Here is a 22,398-nt window from a genome sequence, read left to right as displayed (position 1 = left end):
TTGTGAGGATTGGCACACAGTTGGCCATCACAAAATGCCAGCTCTTAGTAGTTTTAAGCTTCCTAAGACCAGGGACATGACCTTGTCTCTGTTTTCTTTGCCTGTCTTTCCTAATACCTCTTCTGCACACAGGCTGCATAGAATCATCTAGTTAGTGCTTGCCGCCGGCTGTCTGGCAGACCAGCTTTAGCTGGAGTCAAAAGTGTTGTCTCGGAAAACTTCCTGGGAGGTGTAGATTCAGACACTGGCTGCGCCTGACTGCAGCAGTTCAGCATTTTTAAATTCCTGACGCTTGCATGTTATAAGCACAGAACTCATTCCCTCCACCAGTGGCAGCAGAATAATGCCCTAACATGCTGTCTCCAGTTTCATTAACACAACTTTACCAAGGATTCATTCTGGTCACATTATCCTTTTGTGTGTGATCAGAGAGGATGTGCAGTGATTAAGATCTGTGTGTCTGGGAGAAGCTTTAGGGTTCTCAGTTACTAGGTTTCTGTCTACAGACTTTAAAAAGCCACTGGAACAGGAAGTGGGCTCACTGGGAACATGTTTTCATGAGTTTGTAGCTTTGTGAACTGATTTACTGTCTAAACTGCTATGTCCATGTTATTATATAAATCCAATGTCATATCTGTTTTCCTCAGATTTTTCTTCCTCCTTCTCTACTTCCTCTTCTTCCTTTTCCTTTTCTTTCTCAGTACCAGGAATTTAGCCCAGGGGAGTGCTGACCTATATCCTCACCTTTTTTTTTTTTTTAATTTTAAGATGGTCTTGCCAAGTTGCTCAGACTGACCTCAAACTTGAGATCCTCCCACCTCAGCCTCATGAGTAGCTGGGATTACAGGAATACACCACCACACCCAGCTGATTTTAAAAAGTGTCAAGCTGATCAGCTCAGATCCAAAGCCAATAACCACAGAAAAATATCAGTTTTGGCAGAGTTCACTTCCACTTCAAGATATAGATGAGAAAACCATCTGCTGGAACTAGAGTTTTATGTTAGCAGACCCCAAGAAAATATGAGTGGGCCACAGGGGAGGTGTATTTCCCCAGGCCTAGCGTGAGAGAGAGCACGGGTAAGACAGTGGAGCAGTGTGGCCCTTGAAGGATTCCCAGGTGACATTCAAGTTTGGCTGGGTCTGTGCTTCCCTTGAGTATCTGAACTTTGAAACCCAAGCCATCGTGTAATCAGAGGCCTCTTTAATCAGCCAGCAGGATCATAGAAACCAAGAAGTTAACAAAGAGATGTTCATGGACTAAAACAGATTCTGCCTCAAATCATGGGGTGGCTGTAATCCAAGCTTAAACAAAAACTGGGGAACTCAAAACTAAGACTTAGCCTAATCTCAGCTGCATCTGCTTTGCAACAGAGTTGCTAGATCCTAAATTTAGGTTACACTTCAATACCAATGCTGGAAACAGGGAAGGGACACTTTTCTGCTCTTTATTCTCCTCTTGATGACTCCATAAAGTGAGCTGTTTGTCTTTAGGCCCCGTTGTCCTTTTGAGCAATTGCAAGGGCACATGCAATGCTGCTTGCTAGTTTGTGATTTTCGGAGAACCTTGAGGGCCTTGCAGGGTCATTAATTAGCCTTACAGCTATGATCATCTGTAACTGAGCACACAGCAGAAATAGAACTTGTTCACCCAAACTCACAGTGGAGAAAGCAGCACAGCATGTCCTAGGGAAGAGAGACTTGGAGTCCAGTCCTTACTCTGATGTTAATGCTCAGACTGTGACCCTGCTCACAGCAGTTTCCTCCTGTTGAAATGAGAGCGCTGATGCTGGTAATGTAAACCCCTTCAAGGTCTATCATATGGTAGAGTCTCAGGTTCTTGGAGAAAAATATTTCACGTTTGTAAGTTAGTTTCTTTTATATTATCGTTACATACCATGATTGACTTTTTATTAAAATTATGGTAGCCAGGTGTGGCACACGTTTGTAATCCCAGCACCTGAGGGGCTAAAGCAGGAGGATTGCTATGAGTTCAAGGCCAGCCTGGGCTTGACAAGCAAGTTCAAGGCCAGCCTGCACTGCATAGTGAGACCCTGTCTCAAAAATGAAACAAAAACTAACTAAATAAATAAATCAAGGATGGTGAAAGCGACTGTTTTGGTTACTTTTTTCTCGCTACTGGGACAAAATACCTGCCGCCCAAAATTAAGGAAGGAAAGGTTTATTTCGCTTACAGTTCGTGGAAGTTTCAATCCGTACTTGGCAGATTATAAGGCAGAGTGGCACGTGGCAGAGGGCTGCATCTCAGGACGGCAGCCACAGCTAAGCAACAACTAACTTACACCTGGGCGGAATGGGGGAGGAATGCCCTCAAGCAGCTTCTTCCTCTCCCTTACATATGCAAACTATCCACCCCAGGGCGGGTGTAGCTCTCACACCCACAATTATTCAACTCTAAAAGCCTGCCCCAGGGCCGCAGGAGGCTTTGGGGGGACACACAGACATAAACCATAACAGAGACCTGACAGAAAATTCACCATTTTAGCTTTTTAAGTCTGTAACCCAGTAGCGTTCAGTATATACACGTTCCTGTGCAGCCATCATCACCATCATATCCAGACCACATTCATCTTTCCGAACTGAACCTCCACACCCATGCAGCAGCAGCTTCCCACTCTGTCCTCCCCACAGTCCCTGGCAAGTAAGTTCTACTTTCAGCCTCTCTGAATTTGACTACTCCAGATGTCACCAATCAATTGAGAGTTCCTTTGCTCATCACAGATAGAAATCATGACTCAGCAGTGCTAGCAGCCCTGCCGCCAGTGGTCAACACCGGTTAGTGCTGGGCATTGTCAGTCGCCTCTGCCAGTTGCTGGTCTCTACTGCTGCCAACTGCCACCATTGGATGCTAGCTTGTACCAGGCGTCATCTGCTGACTGCCAGGTGCTGGTGTGCTGCTGCTGGCTGCCAGTATTCAATACCAGCTTGTACCAGGTGACATTTGTTGGTCAGCTCTGCTGGTTGCTGATCTGTGCCACTGCTGTACAACACTGGCTTGTGCCAGACACCATCAGTTGACTCTGCCAGTTGCCAGTCTGTACTGCTGCTGGCCACCACCGTGTGGCACCAGCTTGAGCCGCGTTCTTTCAGTCAGCTGCCAGGTGCTGGTCTTGGCTACTGCCAGCTGCTGCTGGTAGTTCAGTTCAACACCGAACTGTGCTGAATGCCATTATTTGACTCTTCCGAGTGCTGGTCTCAGCCACTACTGTTTGACACTGAATTGTACCAGATACCATTGGTGCACTCTGCCAGGTGTTAGTCTTTATCACTGCTAGCTGCTGCCCCTTGGATGCTGACTTGTGCCATATGCCATCAGTTAACTTTGCCAATTGCTGAGCTTGGCCACTACTCAGTGCCAAATTGTGCCAGATACATCAGTCAGCTCTACGGATTGCTGGTCTTAGCAGCTGCCACACACCACCACTTGATGCCAGATTGTGCTGAGTGCTAGTTTCAGCCACTGCCAGCCAACACCGTCCAATGCCAACTTGTGCTGGATACTTTTAGTTGGCTTCCAGTGGCTGGTCTCAGCTACTGCTATTCAACTCTAAATTGTGTCAGATACTGTCAGTCAACTTTGCCAGTTGCTGGTCTTCACCACTAATGGCCGCCACTGTTTGACACCAGATTGTGCCATATCCCATCAGTCAACTCTGCTGGGTGCTGATCTCTGCCACTACTCACTGCCACCCTTGAACACTGGTTTGTACTGGCCACTATCACTTGATCCCAGCTTGTGCTAGGCACCCACGGTCAACTCTGCCAGTTGCTGCTGTTGCTTATCTTCATTGGCTGCTAATCACTGAAGCTCTTTAGGGCTAACAGACCTAGTGTTTATTGTTCTCTCTTTAAAGTGGCCACTCTATCCACGCTACAGAGGGTAAGAATCCAGAGTAGATTTACAGGAATTCCAAACCCATACCACCTGAGAAATAAATCAGAACCAGATTTACAGGACCACCAGGGTGTAACTATTTGAACAAGACCTGCGTAGCAGTATAGGGAGGTCAGGGGACCAGAGGGAACTCTCTGAGAAATGTGAAGGACCTGATGCTTATATAGCAGCTACAGACCTATGATTGTTCCAAATTAGGGCTGGCTGATTGGTCTAAGTGCAGGCCTGTGATTGATCTAAGCAGGTGTTGTCATAGCCATGCTTCAAAGAAACCTGGGGAGATACCACACTGTTTGATTAACAGCTGTCATGTCTCCACTAAAAATGACAAGGGCAAAATCAGGGAATCTTTAGGAGGGCTAACTTATTGGGGTCTGGGGAGTTTGAGTCCAGATCCCTTCCTGATCTCTGCCATGTTAGAGGTGGTTTCCTCTCCAGTTTCTTCAAAGAGGCAGCAGCATGCAAGGGGTGTGTGTGTGGGGGGTGTAACTTGTGCCAGTCCCTCTTCTGGGATCCAAGGGAAAGTGAAAGGAAGCAAGCAGGGAGGTATGACAGATATGAGCCCAACCATGCCCCCCTGTAGGTGGCCTAGGAAAAAAAGGGCGTCAGGTGCATCTCCTCTCTCTCATAAACACCTTATATAAGTGGAATGGTAATATTTGACATTTTTCATCTGGCTTGTTTCACTTAACATAATGTCTTTGTGGTTCACCCACATACCATACATCAGAAATCCCTTCCTATTTAAGGCCAAATAGTATTTCATTGTATGTATATATCATATTTCAACCATTTGACTTTTAAACTCAATTTAGAACCACCTGAACAAAACATGAAAAAAATGGGACAGTTACTCTGATACAGTTTTTTTAGGTAAACCCTCTAAGAGTGGCAGGGTGATTTTAAGCAGTCCTAAAAAATGGATTGATAAAATTTAATACTCATTTAATAATAAGAAAATTTCAACCTTTCTAAAGTAGAAATAGAGAAGAGAAATTGTTGGATTCAATAAAGGGCATATGCAAAATCAGGGTATGGATTACATGGTACATTTGTCAGAATTGCGCAGGTAAAAAACCACACATTTCAAAGTATATACATTTAACTCAAAAAAAAAGAAAAACTGAGTAGTAGTGAGGAATGATTGTAGCAGGATCTCTCAGCTTCTGCACTGATGTTTTGAACCAGCGATTCTTTTGTTGTGTTTCATGATAAGCAGCATCCATAACTTCTACCCACTAGATGCCAGTGATGCTCTCTCAGTGTGGCAATGAGAAGTGTCTCCAGACATTGCCAGATGTTCCTGGGAATGACGGTGGGAACCAGGCACCCCACCACCGCCATGTTGAGTGTCAGTGGATTAGTGGCCTAGAGGAAAAGAGAATAACAGAATGCTTTTGGTGGCTGAAGCTGAGCACTGGTTACAACAGGGTTTGTGATGCCATTCTGTGAGGCAAACGTGATAACCATTACACTGCAGGAAACACCAGTGGTACCATTTTCTTTAACTCACATGTGTTTAAAGTCTCCATGGTGACAAATTTTTTAAAAAAATTATAGTGTACCATACCCATTTATATCCACTCATTGTAATCCAAAATAAGATTTTTATCCTGGGAATTGATACAGAAGCCCATGCTTCCTGAAATTAAACTAGCTTCTAGTTGTTTTTTTGTTGTTTTTTTTTTTTTTTTTTTTTTTTGTGGTGTTGGGGATGGAATGCAGGGTCTCACACCTGCTGGGCAAGTGCCTCACCCTGAGCTACAACCCCAGCCCCCTCCACATTTTCTAACTACGGATCTTATCTGAACTGCTGAACTTCCTCCTTCTCTCCTGACTGTATATTCCTCAGGTACCAGAGCTTTCCCCCTCTTGCACAAATTTATTCCTTTCTAAAGAGGCTTCTGGCTCATCAGTGCCTAGTGGGGCTGTTGGATGAAGCTTTTGGCACTGGGGAGTCCCTTATTATTGCTGCTACAATCCCTGCCACCTCCTGGTAGCCACTGACATCCACCTGCGCTGCATATCAGCTTGTGTGGCCGTCTATAAGGATGGCCAGCGTGGCGTTGTTGCAGATGATATAGGTGCTAGAGTTTCTCCAGCCGTTGTTGCCTACTTGGGAAATGAAGAGGTGGTTGGACTGGCAGCAAAGCAAATCAAAACAAAATAAATATTTTTTCATTTTTGCTTCTGTTTTTTGAGACAGGGTCTCACTTGCAGTTCAGCCTGGTTTTGAACTCCTTTTGTAGCCCAGGCTGACCTTGAATTTATGGTGATCCTCCTGCCTCAGCTTTTTGAGTATTGGGATTACGGAAGAAATATTTCAAATACAGTCAGGAAAGTAAAGCAGATCCATGGCTGAAGCCAGAAATGCAGTCCTTGGACCTGGCTTCTCGGTAATTAGCCCTGCGAGGGAGGGAAGAATCAGCTTGCTCTTAGAAATACCCTAAGAGCACACAGAGCTTCCCTACACCTTCAGATTTGCACCTTGCTGTCCAGGAGCTTTCTTTAGTACTTGCCTTCCCAGCCCATTATAGCCGCTACCAACAGCAGTGCATCCAGTGGTGCAGACAGGAGACACAAACTCTTCTCTCCATACGTGGTGAGGCAGAGTACATTCAGCGCCTCTAGATTGTTCTACACAATGCATTTGTCTGTCAGGCAGGCTTCTGCCATGCCACATGCCAGTCCAGCTCCAAGTTTAAAGTTCTGAAGGCATTCTGTTTAAAGGCCTCTGTTGCCCATGCCCTAAGTATGGGTGACCCACCACATTGTGCATTTTGTGATTCAGTGGATCTGTTTCTCCAAACTCAGATAATGACTGACCCAAACAACTTAATGGAGGCTGCTGCTTCAGCCAAGCAATGTGATCAGAACTTAGTGGCCTCTGACACCCAGGGGAAAAGGGAAGCAGCATTCTAAAAGCAAAAAGGGCTCCGGCAGCTGATCATCAGCCTACCTTAAAAACAGTTAAGGAATTAGATGAAGATTGTCAGCTGAGAATCAGTGACCCCTAAGACTCCTGGGATGAATCTTAAGGTACAGCATGCTTCCAAGGGACCCCAAGGTCCCACACAACCTTTTTAGAGGTGCAGTTGCTCCCTGTTGGAGCAGCCTCATTCCCAGACTGGGTGTATTGGGTGGGCTCAGTCCTTCCATCAGCACCAGCTGAAACTGTCCTGGTGCAGCCTCCGCACCAAGGCCTCCAGCCTCCTCACCAAGGCCTCCAGCCACCTCTTCTAGAGTTTGCTTTGGGAGTAGGCTGGTGTCCAGTGATTGCCCTCCAAGGTGGGCAGGTGGAAGGAGGCAGTTAGTGGCTGGAACTGTTGCAGCTGAGTTGGCAGAAAACAGGAGACTGGTATGAAAACCTTGGGAGGAAACAAAACTTTCTGGGCTGATTGCTACAGTATTAGTGAGAAGGCCAGTGCCCAGCAAGACAGTGCCAGTGAGCTTGGCAATGGAAGGAAGAGGCAACTGGTGCTTTTCACCTAGTGCTTTAAAAATTTCTTCAGAGGGCCGGGGAGATAGCTCAGCAGCACAGGTGCCTGCCTGGCAAGTGCAAGGTCCTGAGTTCGATTCCCATACAAAAAAAAAAAAAAAAAATTGCTTCAGAGGCTGCTTCTAATACCTACACCTAGGAACTGATTACAAAAGGATATATTTCCTATACTGATAGACGTCTACTTCCAACAACTGCTTCCCGGTACCCTGACTCCTTTTCTGTGTCCTCAGAAAAGAGAGCAGATGAATCAGTAATCTGCAGAGTAGTAGCAGTGTATTTGCAAGTTCCTTTTCCCAAGACTCCTCCCTCGCTGAAAGACCATTCACAATGTGCGGGGTGGCCTAGCAGCAAACAGATAGAGCCAAGTGTGGGAGCACCAGTTTGTCCTGGCTTTGTCACCAGTGTGAAGCAATTTCTTTTATCTCTGCAAGTTTCCTCATCTGTGAAATGGAGGCTAGATAATAACTCCTGCCCTGCCTATTTCACAGAATTGCCTATCTCACAGAGGATCAAATGGTTACCGGTAATAGATATGGATGAGTCTAAAATTTTAAATTCACGGTACAGACATAAGTTATTAACACACATGACCTTGGTTGAGGCAGGGTTAGGGTAAGTGCGTTAATTTACAAGATACACAAGTACAGTTGTATATCATGACCTTATTGCTTGTATCTTTACCAGTTTGATCTGACTGCTTCATTGAGTTTGAGGCCTTAGTTTTTTTAATCCCTCTGTGCCTCCTTAGACCAGTATAGGCACAACAAATATGAGTACCTTTATATCTTGCACTGCTGTGTCCCTTACAAGTCTAGTGAGTACATACTCATCATAGTCAAATGAGCATTCCCTCCTTCATTTTACTAGTTCTTGGTCTCAGGACAAGGACATAAGTGAGAACTGACAGGGGCTGGGGATTTAGCTCAGCGGCAAAGCACCTGCCTGGCAAGCGCAAGGTCGTGAGTTCGGTTACCGGAGAAAAACCAAAAAAAACCCAAAAAAACAAAAAAAAAGAACTGACAGACAACCATAGTATGTTATGATCCATATTGATAATCATTGGTACAATGAAATATTAGCCGTTTTATAAGATGGTAAGTATAAGCAAATTCTTTGCATTTTATATTATTTAGGTCTCTTTATTTATTTATTTGTATTTTTTGTATTTCTTGAGACAGGGTCTCCCTGTGTAGTTCAGGCTGGCCTTGAACTCACTATGTAGCCCAGGCTGGCTTTGAACTCATGGTGATGCTCTCAGCCTTCCAAGTGCTGGGATTACAGGCATGTGCCACCATGTCCGGTTATTTGTGTCCCTTTATATGAATAAGCTATATCTTTAAATTTGGTTGCCATTTGAACATTGTGGAAACAATTTGAATTGTATGTTTCCAACTGCTTTTAACTAATTTCACACTTTTATATTTTAGAAGTAGCCTTCTGAAGCTCTTATCCACCCTCTCATTCATTTTTTCTGTCTCATGAAGCTCTGATTGATCTTGATTTCTGTGAGACTGTCCTTCCCACTGAGAGTCCATACCTCACCTATCACAAAAGGTCCTTTCACTGTGCCCCACACAACCAGAAGGCAGGCCCTGCAAGAGGAGTCCACAGCTGTGAAAGTGGGAGGACTTAGCAGCACTGAACAAGGTGTGAAATAAATGAACCAGTTAAGGGAGAAAATTACAGTAACATCACACCAAATGGCAGATATAGAAAGTTTCTCTCTCAAAATTACAGACAAGATAAGTGTATCTGCTATCACTATTTCTATCCCATATTTTCTTTGAAGTCCTAGCTAGCACAATAAAGAATACAATAAAAACTCTTAAACAAAAGTACAGATTATAAGGAAGCAAGGTGGGCTGGGGATGTAGCTCAGTGGCATAGCACCTGCCTGGCAAGTACAACACCCTGAGTTCAATTGCTGTCACCAAAAAAAAAAAAAGGAAGAAGGAAGCAAGGCTATCATTTTTCATGGAGAATATGATTGTGAATGATAATATCTAAAAGAATCTACAGATAAACTATTAGAATATAAATTTAGCAAGGTTGCTGGATATAACGTCAGTATTAAAGTATATTTAAAAAAATAAAAATAAAATATATATCCATATATCAGCAACAATCTACATATGAAAATTTTAAATGCAATTTTTATGGCACGTGCCTATAATCCCAGCTACAGTATTCAGGAGGCTGGGGCAGGAAGATCACAAGTTCCAGCCAACCCTGGGTAATATAGTGACTTAGTAGGTCCCTATCTCAAAAAAAAAAAAAAATGTAGTTCAGTGCAAAGGCCCTGGGTTCAATCCCCAGCACAACAAGGAAAAAGGAAGGGAGAAGGGGGAGAGGGAGGGAGGGAAGGGACAAGGAAGGAAGAACTCATATATACTACAACATAAATGAAAACATTACATTAAATGAAAGAGGCCAGGCACAAATGCTTCATTTATATGAAATGTCCAAGTAGGCAGATCCATAAAACAGAAAGTAGATAAATGACTGGGAAAGGCTAAGGGAGTGACTCCTGGTGGGTACAGGATTTCTTCATGGGGTAGTGAAGTGTTCTAGAACTAGGTAGTAGTGATGGTTGTATAACTTTATGAATAAATTTTTGAAAACACTGAATCACACGTATTGAAAGGGTAAATTTCATTGTATCTCAAGTTTTTAAAAAATCAGTGGGTGGATTATGAAACTAAAGGTAAGACAGTAAATTTCTGAATGATAACAAAATAAAATTCTTAAACAGGAGAGTAAATGGAAAAAGATTGGTTATTTGGAGTACTTAAAAAAAATTTTTTTGTAATACTTAAAACTAAGGACTTATTTTTATCAAAAGAGCACTAAGAGAATTAGAAGGTAAGCCAGAGAAAGAGGCTGTATCTGAAACACACATAACTAACAAAATATTCATACACTAAGGATATGTTATTAAACATTTCTGACAAATCAATTAGAAAAAAATAATCAACCAACAGAAAAGTGACAAAGGACCTTGAATAGACATGGAGAAACAAAAAATATATTCTGTCCCCACACCACAAAAAAATTAAAAGGATATGCAAGCTGAGGTGGTGCCATGCACCGATCCCAGCACTCGGGAAGCTGAGGCAGGAGCCACAAGTTCAAGCCAAGCCGATCTATACTTAGTGAGTTCAAGGAAATCCTGGACAATATAGCAAGACCCTGTCTCAAAAAAAAGCAAAAAGCTAGTAGACAAATTACTCATCAGGCCGGTGTAAATTAACCTCACAATATCAGAATGGCTAAAATTGTTTAAATACTAATGGTACCCAGTGTTGGTGCAGATATAAAGCAGCCAGCACTTTGGCGTGTGGTAGGAGGAATGGCAACTGGCACAGCTGCACTGGAATACTATTTGGCGATCTCTGCTATGGCTGGCATGTGTCTGCCCGCTATCCAGAAGTTCCCTCAAGAAATGAGAGGTGATGACCCGCAAAGACATTTACAAAAACATTCAGAATGGAGTGATAAGTGGTTAAAGTAATCAGCGATTGAGGGCTAAAGAATGGTTACTTTTGTTGGGCAGCAAGGAGGGCATTGACCAGAAGAGAACGTGAGGAAGCCTCAGGAAGGCCAGAAACCTGGAAGTTCAGCCAGTCAGGTGTGCGCATATGGAAAAGCTTACTGAGCTGCTTGCTTGGTGTTTGTGTTCTTTGCTCCCTATAAGTCATACCTGAATTTTACAAGAGGAAGGGCTGGGGTGTAGCTCAGTGGTAGAGCACTTACTTAGCATGCATGAGGCCCTGAGATCCATCCAGTACTACCAGCGGGTGGAGGGAGAGAAAGAACAGTAAAGAAGGAACAGCATAGCCTCGTCTTTGTCCATCCCTTTTTGGCACCTTGACCTGTCTCCCTGTGCCACCTCACCAGAGAACTCTGTGGGGCAGATACGGTTCTTTGCATTCTAGGAGTGTGCCTTTATCTTCTCTACTCAAGAGATTCATTCCTCCTGGTAGCCATGGTGTCCCCCAAGAATTGCAGGGGGCTCTTTAAGAAGTAAGCGTCTCCTTCTAAGTTTTCCAGTGCGCTTTCCGCACACAGCTTTCACACAGCTTTTCCTACCTTTCAGCCCATGAGAGGCTCAGCCCACAACTCCATCCCAAAGATTTTCTCTGAGGTGCAAGTGCACTTGGCAACTGGCCACCTCTTCTCCAGGGCCCCAAGCTTAGGGAGCTGAACTATTACCTACTTTCAGAGATGAAAACTAGCAGATTTTCACTATAAATGGGACTTTTTATCTTCAGTTCCCAAAGACAGCTGCTAAATCTGTCACACTAGTTCCCATCTTTTTAGACTGCATTGCCTCATGCAAAAGCTCAAACCAAGGTTTTCATCTCTTCAGCTGTCTAGTACAGGCAGCTTTTTATTGTGACTGGCCAGGGAATGAAAAGCGTCATATCTCCTTAAGATATGGAAGACGTTGGAGAATTATGTCTGGTTCATTAAAAACTCTTCCTGTCATGTAAAACTGTAGGATTATTCATGCATATAATGTGTCTCTGGGAAGTAAAAAAATGTAGAAAAACTAAAAAAGTATCCCCATATGTTTTAAAATATAATCTTTGACTCTCTTTTCCCCTACCAACAACATGGCTTTGATTTGATGGGGTCTTAAAATTTGCTACATGGAAGACAAAGTTGAATACTTGCCTGGCCTCAAAAGTCAGAAAGAAAGAAAAAAAGAAAGAGGGGGGAGAGGGGAGGGAAGGAGGGAGGGAGAGAAGGAAGGAAGGAAGGAAGGAAGGAAGGAAGGAAGGAAGGAAGGAAGGAAGGAAGGAAGGAGAAAGGTTTCTAGGTAATAGGGGCTGGGGATTTAGCTCAGCAGCACAGCACCTCCCTGGCAAGTGCAAGGTCATGAGTTCGATTCCCGGTACTGGAAAAAAAAAAAAAAACATTTCTAGGTAATAAAAGTAGAAAATAATGTAAAAACATCAGCTCACCGCTCAGCTCAGTAAAATCTGATATATTCCCACACTTGCTTAGATGGTTTTTTATGTAAAATAAATCACTCGTTATTTGTTGAAGCCCCCTGTTTTTCCCACCCTGCCATTATCCTCCCTCTGTGCTTAGAAATGAACACTATACTGATTTTGATTTTTACATTCCCATATGTGTTTTGGTATATGTGTATATATTCGTGAGTGATATGTAGTTTTGTTTTGCTTATTGCTAAGCTTTATATAAATTGTACTATACACACCATTTCCCGTCTTTCTTTTTTTGCCCAACTGAATGTTTTTTGAGATTTACACATGTTGAAATAAGTTATTTGTGTTCACTCATTTTAACCTCAGGACCATATTCCATTGGATAAATATGCCACAATTTGTTTATTCACTCTACTTTTTATAGACACTTATGTTGTTTCCAGTCTATTGCTGGGCTAGAGATATAGCTCAGTGCCATAGCACCTGCCTGGCAAGCATGAGGTCATGAGTTCAATTCCCTGTACCCCCTACAGAAAAAAATCCAGTCTGTTGCTTTGGCAAAGAGTGGATACAGGGAACATTTTTCTGCATAAGCAAGAATTTCTCTAAAGGATATAAATTAAAATGCTGTGTTATGGGCTATTTGCACCTACAGTTAAGAAAAAAGTTCCCCAAAATGACTGAATTAAGGTATACTGTGCATTTCAGAGTGGGCTGGCCGGCTTGCTTGCTTGCTTGCTTGCTTTGTGGTGCTGGGGATTCAGTCAAGGGCCTGGTCACACTAACCAAGTGCTCTACCACTTAGCTTCATCCCCCCAACACTTTGACTTTTTTCTTAAGGGCAGGTCCTCATGAAGACTAAATGTGATGTAACATTCCTAGCATTATTCCTGACAGTTGGTGGTCAGCCAGGGAAACTGATACCCTTCCAGAGAGTTAGCATCCAAGAAAACTAGGACCAACAAACAACAGGAAATGATGGGCTGTTGCCAGGATACATTTGAGTTTGGTTAGATCTCCTCCCTCCTCACTAGCATACAGAGAAACCCAAAGTACTATAGCAACCATTTTTACCTAATAAATAAAAGGTGTTTATGGCAGGTTTCAATACCAGTGAGGGTGTGGTGTATGGTGCTGGCAGGTGTGTAAATAGGTACAATCCATTTGGAAAGAGGTTCCAGTTTATATTGGAAACCTTAAAATATTCTCATACTTTGGCCTGTCCCATACTCTCCCCTGTAATCTCAGCTACTCTTCCTGAAGCAGGAAGATTGTGAATTCAAGGCCAACCTAGGCAACTTAGACCCCTATCTCAAACAATACAAAACAAAACACTATCTCATATGGAAATGCCATTGTGCACCTAAAATACAAGGCTGTCTACCTCAATATTTGTTATTAATAATAAATATCTAGGAGCAAATTAAAACAGAATTGTGCAACCAGACGTGGTTGTGCATACCTGTAATCCCAACACTGGGGAGGCTGAGGCAGGAGGATTGCTGTGAGTTCAAGGCCCACCTGGGCTACAAAGTGAGCTCAAGGCCAGCCCAAACTGCATAGTGAAACCTTGTCTCAAAAAGGCAATAAATAAATAAATAGTTTAATACTTTAAACTTACACATATTCATATGCCACAGAGTATAAAAATTATGATTTTTTAATACAATACTGCCATGATTGGAAAATAGAATGCAAAAATTTTATGTATTAAGTGAAAAGAAAACAGCTTTTTAACTATATATACACATAGAAAATATGATTCTGGTTTCCTTTTTTAAATACACATACATACACAGACCAGCAGGAATTTTACATTTGCTTGTGGTACCACATTTAATTGTGGTACAGTTTTTTCGTGTGTGTGTGTGTGTGTGTGTGTGTGTTGCTAGGAATTGGACCCAAGGCCTTTTCACTGAACTATATCCCCAGCCCATTTTTTATCTTGAGAAAGAGTCTTGCTAAATTGCCCAGGCTGGGCTTGAGCTTATGATTCTCCTGCTTCAGCTTCCCAGGGCCCTGAGGTTACAGGGATGTGCCACCACATCTTGTTAATTTTTTTTTCTTTTTATAGGTCTGTTTCTTTTCCAGGTTTTCTGCAGTATGAATGTGTTATAGGTATAATCATAAAAACATGAAGAATCAGCATGGCTTTACAAAGTGTTATGTTCCTGTGAAGTGGCTAAGTAACACTCTGCTTTGACCCACAGCTGCTGCTGGATACCCACTCCCTGAAGATGGTCCTGCTTGACCTTCCTTCCATTGGCTCCCAGGTGGTGAGGAAGGCCCCTGCCAGCTACACTAAGATCGTTGTGAAAGGCATGACCCGGGCTGAGATGATCCTCAAGGTGATGGTTGTGTCTTCCTTGGGGATTCTGTTAAAGAAGGCTCGTTATTTATTTGACCCCTTATTCCAGGAAGTTTGGGTCTGAAGGCAAGGAGGATGTATCCCCACCATTCCCAAAGGATTGTCCGCATTCCTAGGCGGGACTAAATTGTGGCCTCATCAAATATTATTGCAAGTCAGCAAGTAGTTACTTAGGGATCAGTAATTCTTTCTGACAAATGAATTCTCTGTTGTCACGAGATTCCCTCGTAATCAGATTTAGCCAAGCTTGGGAGTGAAGTGCCGTTGTTGTGAATCAGTGTGTCAGTCAGGGTTCCTTTTGCTTCTCAGCGGGAATTTCGGGCCCAGCTGTCAGTTCCTCCCTTCCACATAAGCCTTTTTGGCTTTCTCTACTTTGCACCTTCAAACGAACTCTGAACAGATGTTGTAGTAAGTGAATCTAATCAGCAGATGGATTTTTAGAGCCTCGTTTAACAAAAGATTGTACTTTGGGTGGTGGTGTCAAGCATGTCTGCAGCCTGGCGCACCTGCCTTTGATTTCCACCTGTACTTGTGGAGAAAGGGGAGGAGGCTAGAGAAGAAACAGCGCTGTCCTCATAAGGTCTGAGAGTCCTGGGCCTGCAGGCTCCTTAGGCTCATTTCCCACACAGACTGGCTCAGTGGTGGCAGGAGTGAAAAGTGGCAGTGGTCTGCAGACACGTGGGACCTACAAGGGTCCTGCAAAGATCTGGTCTGGGCAAACTGGAAGCTGCCTCATGGCTTCCTTTCCCAGCTGGCTTATTTCCAGGGAGGAGAGCAAACAGTTTGGGAAATACCTGCAGAGGATTTCTGAGGGCACTGCTCCTTGCCACCCATTGGTACATTCTCGGGAACTCAAAACAAGATCAGTCAGCTGAGGAAGAAAGTCGAATGCCACTTTCTTTTCTTTTTTTTGTGTGTGTGTGTGTTTTTTTGTCTTTTTGAGGCAGGGTCTCACTATGCAAGTTCAGGCTGGCCTTGAGCTCACTTTGTAGCCCAGGCTGGCCTCGAACTCACAACGATCCTCCGGCCTCGAATGCCACTTTCTAAAACCAAATGGAAATGAATTCAGGATTGTGCTGCCATCCGCTTGTGTATTAATTGATAGTTCAAATGAATGAGGTTAAATGGAGTTCCAGATTGTAGGTCTTTCAAAAAAATGAGGCAGCTGGGCTGGGAGTGTAGCTCAGTGGTAGAGTGCTTGCCTATTATGTGAAACCCTGGGCTCAATCCTCAGTATTAGAAAGAGAGAGAGAGTGTGAGAGTGAGGCAGCTTTGAATCCTTGTTGTTTTTTTAGAAAATCCACTTAGATCAGTTCCTTTTGCTGCCTGTTTCTCAGAAATAGAAGACATAGGTACCCTGTACCCATGAAATGCCTCCCACAGGAGACCTCTAACGTAGTGTTCCCAAAAGGTCCCCATGATTAAAACTCCCCCAGCCAGGCCCACTGAATTACATCCTCAGAGGTGGGACCTAGAATTCTATTCATTAACGAGCAACTCAGGTGATCTGCTGACTGTTAGAAACAATGCTCCAGTTGATTGTGAAGGTTAAATAGGCATCAGGCATTTCTGAGTTGGGGGTAATTGCTGCTTAAGGTAATTTTGTAGGTCCCCTTGGTGGCCAGCTACCAAATGCGCTCCAACTGAGAGTTCTCTCTGAAGGTTTGCTCTTGTCCCTTCGAGCTGTAGGTGGTGATGGCCCCTCATGAGCCCTTGGTGGTGTTTGTGGACAACTACATCAAGCTCCTTACAGACTGCAATGCAGAGACCTTCCAGAAGATACTGGACATGAAGGTGAGCCCAGGGTCTTGCTTTGTCCACCCCTATTCCTGCTTCTGACACTGAGGGGTGAGATTCAGGCTCCTGGGGGCTGCCCTAAAATGCATGTCACTGGCCCCACCCTGCATCTGGATTCCATGAGTCCTTTCCAGGAGGCTGATCCTGGGCAGGTGGCTGCAGGATTCTGAGACTTCCCTGGCCAGCGGAGGGCCACTGCTCAGCAGAGGACAGCAGAAGGGGAAGAGGGAAGAGCAGGAGGATTTTCCTTCTCTCCATCTACCTGTCCTTCTCTCCCACCTCTTCCTTGGCTGCTACTCCAGTACTTTGGTTTTTTTCCCTCTGCTTTTCTCCAGGTTACTTCCCAGGGCTGGCAATTCCTCTGAAGAAAGCTTTTGTCCTTAGCGTGACTCCAGTGCTCCAGTGCGGGCCACCTGCTGAGCCCGCTCCTTTTTCTCTCCCCAGGGACTGAAGAGGAGTGAGCAGAGCAGCATGCTGGAGCTCCTGCGCCAGAGGGTCCCCACGCCCCCCTCAGGGGCCGAAGGCTCCAGCTCCCTGTGCCTGATGGCGCCCACCCCAGAACAGGAGTCATCTCGCATCCGCAAACTTGAGAAACTAATTAAGAAGAGACTGTAGGAGCAAGAGGAGCACCCGCGCCCTGCACCCCTCACCACCCAGTTGCTGGAAGTGCTCGACTGCCCCCCTTTAACCCCTGACTCAGATCCTCAGTCTTGAGACTTCCTGGGACATTGAAGTTGTTAATATGGAGTTGTTAATATATCCCTCCCATACCCTGTCTTAATCCTGTGCCAGTCGGAGAAGCTGGTTATAAAAAGGCAATTTCCATTCTCTTCACTTCCTGAAGCAGAGGCAGCCTCAGGTGAGAGGGCTCGGTGGTTCAGTCTGGGTTTCCAGCATGGTGGAGTTCGCATGAACTTATGTAGCCCTTCAGCAGTCACACCCACCCGTCCCGCACACTGTGAGGCGGCTTGGGAGAGGAAGCGTGGACCTTGCCCGTCCTCCCCTCCGACCGTTTGGGGTTTTCCTCCCTGTCTCTGAGATTGACTGTCAGGCCTGAGTGATGAAGGGGAGATTGCAGGACAGGATACCAGCCTGTCTTTATGAAGGCGGTGGAAGCATGTGCACTTCCCATGTAAATCTCAGTTGTCTGGGACATCCCATGTTCCTGGGACCTTTTATGTCATGGCCAGGTTTCCCCATGTTCTCCATTTCTCGGTGTTCTCCAGAGGATATATGCCCTCTGTCCTTACCAGGGAGGGCAGCATCCACCAGGGGTTGGCTGCAAGTATCCTGTCTGCCGCGGGCTCCTGGCCTATATGAAAGCCAACCCGGATCTGACTTAAAGATAAGTTGTGCTTGGTACAGGCACCAGGATAAGCGAGCAAATCGTTTTCTCCATTTGCCTATTCCCACTCTGCCCCAGAGTTCTAGGGAAGAGACTGCCTTCTGTGGAGGGAAACCAGACAGTCTCTCAGAAAAGCTTTCCTAGGCTTTCTCTGCAGATGAAGCTGTGGGAGGGAGTAGGAGGCCTGTACCAGCTGACCTTCATCCTGTTCATTCATTTCCGAGTCCAGAGCACTTTCCAGCCACCTGAAACAACAGAAAGTAATGTGCAGTGCCACAGTGGCCCATTACTGTGCTGCGGACTAGAAAGAACCCAGTCCTTGGATACTAAGAGCAGAATGTTGTTACACGCCAGACTTAGAACTTGGCACCACCTAGAGCGCAGCCGGACCCCGCCTGCCCGCCCCGACCACCACCAGCTCTTGGCAGCAGAGCTCTGCGGAAACTGCCCGGCACAGCTGCTTCCAGTCCTCTTACAGCACCTGCATGCAGGGAGCAGGCAGCATTTCAGGGAGTCCCCCCAGGTCACTGGTCCACTGAAACCCTCGGAGTGACCACTGTGAGTGACAGCTTTTATCCAGGTGTTATATTTGTTGGACAGCAGGGAGCCAAGGAGGAAGGTGGAGCTCTCCACAGAGAATGCACGGAACAGGTCTCGGGATAAAATTGAGATATCAAGGGCTGGGGGCGTATGTAGCTCAGCAGCAGAGCACTTGCTTAGCATTCTTCAGTCCTGGTTTCCATCCCCAGCACCACCCGCCAAAAAAGAAAAATATATCACATAACACTCAGAAGTGAGTTTTCAGGACAGGAAGTTTTCTGAAAATCCGTAAAACCTGTGACAGTCATACAGTAGGACACCTCAAAGGATCGAAAAGCATACCAGGAACATCGATTATTTGTCCCCATCTGTTTTCCCAGGGTAACTGCTATGCGCTGTTCCCTTACCTTTTCCATTGACCTTTATTTGTGACTTTGTCCATCAGTCCCAGCTTTGATCCTTGGTGGGTATGTGCGTGTGCGTGTGTGTGTGTGTGTGTGTGTTGGCCTGGACAATGCCAGGCAAACACTCTACCACTAAACTACACCCACAGCCTCGGATCCTCACTTCGTCGGCTTTCAGCACATTCTTGGTAATCATTACGGCTCTTACATGTTCAGCATTTCAAATTTGAGAACACAGAAGAAAAAAGTGGTGAAAGAAAGAGGTGTGTCCTTTAGTTGAGCTCTATCAGGAAGAGATTCTGAATTAGGCAAGTGCAGGAAGGGCGGGGAGGTGGTTGGAACACACCCTGGACACTAAAGAGAGGAATCCTCTGCTTGGCGTTGCTCTGCTGTGCTTACAGGGCCTGCACTAATTGAAAGGAAGGGGTGCTGGGCCCGTCTCCAAACAGCACAGCCAGTTCAGCCATCTGTCATCAACCTTGGGGAGCTGGGAAAGCCAGTGACTCCTGCACCTGGTTCTTGTCACTCTTGGTGTTTACAGATCTACACTGCTCTTTTTGGTCCACTCATGAGGAGTTGTTTTCTAGATGTCTCCATCATGGCACTGAGGTGTCAAGCTGCTCTTTTTCCCAGTGGGTGGTCACAGCCAGGGAAGTTGCTTTCCTGATTTATTACATTGCCAGTAATCCCCAAGGAGCCAACACATGTCAGCAGGAGTTATGTTAAATGTCTCACTGATGGGGGCTGAATACTGTGTGCGCGTTCTGTAGAGACAGTGCATGTTTCTCACCTGGGGAAATACATCAAAATCACCTGGGGTTCTTTTTTTTTTTGTAATGCAGGTGCCAGGAGATTTTTGAGTTAGTAAATCTGCAGTGGGTCCTGGCTTGTAGGTTTTTTATTTTGTTCAGGTTTGTTTTGTTTTGTTTTGTTTCTGAGACAGGGTCCTGCTATGTAGTCCAGGCTGGTTTGAACTTTCTATGTAGCCAAGGGTGGCCTCGAACTTGCAGTGATCCTCCCGCCTCAGCCTCCCGGGTACTGGGATTACAGGTGTATACTGCCACGCCTGACTATCGCATGTAAGTTTAAAAAGCTCTGTAGGTGATTACAGTTGTCTGTCAATGTCCAAGAGCATTGGCTGCACAATTTCCCAAGGATACCAAACTATGAGATCTTCATGTTGCTTATAGAAAATGAAATAGTACTCTCACATGTTCTAAGCACATCTCCTCTATACTTGAAGTCATCTTTAGACTACTTATACTACCTAGTACCACGTAAATGCTACACAGTTATACTGTATTTACGAGATAATGACAAAAATGTCTGTAAATATTCAACATAAACAGGTTTTTTCAAATATTTTTGACCTGCTTATGATGGAATCCACAGATATAGGACCCACAGATACAGATGGCTGACTGTATAGTGTTTACTCCTTGCTAAAAATAATTGCAGTAGAGAGACATTTGCTTTATTGACGGAATCTTGTAGCCCATCTTCCTAAGTGTGTATTTTTCTGGTTCTTGAAGGAAGTTTAGCTACTATACAGTGGTCTTTGCTGATAGTTAGCAGTTTTAGTTTTAAACTTGTGTTAGTGATTGGAACCACACTAGGAACTGGGCTCTCCTCACTGATTAGGGTTATTTTGATGACCACACCCCAGATAGCTTTAGTTATAATTGTCACTTCAAAAGAACATATACAAGCCGGGCGTAGTGGCACACACCTGTAATCACAGCACTTGGGAGGCTGAGGCAGGAGGATCGTTGTGAGTTCTAGGCCAGCCTGGGCTACAAAGTGAGCTCAAGGCCAGCCTGAACTGCATAGCGAGACCCTGTCTCAAAAAAAAAAAAAAAAAAAAAAAAAAAAGCCAAACCAAAGAACATATACAAAGGCCCATACATTGATAAAAGCAATAACTGACAAGCTCAGTGATTTGGCTAAAATTAGATACTATGCCCATCCCTCTCCAACACATTCTCTAACCTTTAAAAAAAGCTTTGAATTCACTTTATCATTAAAATAAATATTGGTAACATCAATAAAGAATTTGCTGCTACTGCCGAGCATGGTGGTGCACGCCTATAATCCCAGCACTTGGGAGGCTGAGGCAGGAGGATCATTGTGAATTGGAGACCAGCCTGGGCTACAAAGTGAGCTCAAGACCAGCCTGAACTGCACAGCGAGACCCTGTCTCAAAAAGATTAAAAAAAAAAAAGAATTTGCTGCTACTTATCATGGAGAGACTTCCAGGACACTGACTTCAGGGTATTAGGCTGTACAAAATTCTCTTTGCACCACATCCACAAGAGACAGGTTGGGTTTTTTTGTCTTTTTTGAGACAGGGTCTCACTATGCAGTTCAAGCTGGCTTTGAGTTCACTTTGGAGCTCAGGCTGGTCTCGAACTCACAACGATCCTCCTGCCTCAGCCTCCCAAGTACTGGGATTGCAGGCGTGCACCACCACACCAGGCTAGGGACAGGTTGTTTCGATCTCCTAATTTAGTTCTAAAATTGAAGCTTCACTACTCCTCCCTGGCAAAATAAAGAACTAGAAGAACTAGTACCCAAGACCCTGCCCAGCACCCAGATAAGGTATGTGCTTTCTCACAGCTAAAATGGCTCCTCCATACATGTCAAACAGGGATAAAAGCGGAGAAGCTGAGAACAGCGTAACAGTGACGGGCACGCGGGGTGAGAGCAGGTTGGAGGCCGCTGGCTGGTGCAGGAGTTGTTACATGGGTCCGTCCTGCATTCTGGTTGTATAAGGAAGTGTCTTTCCCTGCTTACAGAATGCTAAGGGACATGCCAGAAGTGCACAGCTGGATATGTAATTCCTCTCCTAAGGAAGAAAGTCCCAAAATAACCAGCTTGCATGAGGATGAAGGCAAGTGTTCCACACTTCTTGTCTCCTCCAAGTCAGATTCCTAAAAAAATTAAAACCGACGGCATCGGACCATTTAAGCATTAGCCTTGGAAATGTGGACTCACGAAAAGCTGGCAGATGTAAAGAATAACCCTGTATTTTATATGCTAAATACAAATTCCCACTCCATCCTCGTATCCATCAAAATAGCTTCTTGGACCCTCAGAGTCCTATACCTTGGGGAAATCTCAATTTCTTTAAAATAAAGGGATTGTTTTTTGTGTAAATATTTTGCCCATCTGGAAATGATTCATTGGTGCATATTGGAGTGCAAAATACTGCAGTTAATTAAAGCATTACTGGATGTCATTTGCTAGAATGTCTTTTCCTACTGCTGACAGAAAACAGAAGGGACCCTAGGAAAGAATTAGCAAGCCCATGAACTTGGGACCCGCCCCCAAGACTGCCCTCCCGGGTGAAGATCGGTGGCGACGTGCCCCTTCTCTTCCAGTCTAAGGAAGCAGGGCGCAAGAAGGGAGTTAACAATCTTGAGCCAGGTGCTGGCCTGTGCAGCTGTCACAGCGACCTCTCTCTGGATGCGTGTAAGTTTCCTGTTTCTGATCTGGAATCCTCCTTGCACTCTGAATTTCTACCCTGTCGACATTCCCTTCCCTTTCCTATGCTCCGTTCCAAACACAGCTTG

General features: G+C 44.7%; 1 protein-coding gene across 1 annotated transcript in view; it reads left to right on the top strand.

Moving 5' to 3' along the window:
- The window catches only part of Vps53 (vacuolar protein sorting 53 homolog (S. cerevisiae)), a gene marked incomplete in the record, with an annotated part of 134,397 nt that extends 117,026 nt beyond the window's left edge, over positions 1-17,371 (top strand). The window contains 3 exon segments of the mRNA XM_013503465.1: positions 14,583-14,720; positions 16,430-16,534; positions 16,982-17,371. Of these exon segments, the coding sequence (XP_013358919.1) occupies positions 14,583-14,720; positions 16,430-16,534; positions 16,982-17,152 (414 nt within the window).
- Positions 17,372-22,398: the final 5,027 nt, after the last annotated feature.

The sequence above is a fragment of the Chinchilla lanigera genome, unplaced genomic scaffold (genome assembly GCF_000276665.1).
Source record: "Chinchilla lanigera isolate Chin_1 unplaced genomic scaffold, ChiLan1.0 scaffold00080, whole genome shotgun sequence".
In the NCBI taxonomy this organism is placed as follows: domain Eukaryota; kingdom Metazoa; phylum Chordata; class Mammalia; order Rodentia; family Chinchillidae; genus Chinchilla; species Chinchilla lanigera.
The sequence above is the reverse complement of the archived record's forward strand: the minus strand, read 5'-3'. Positions and strand labels throughout refer to the sequence as shown.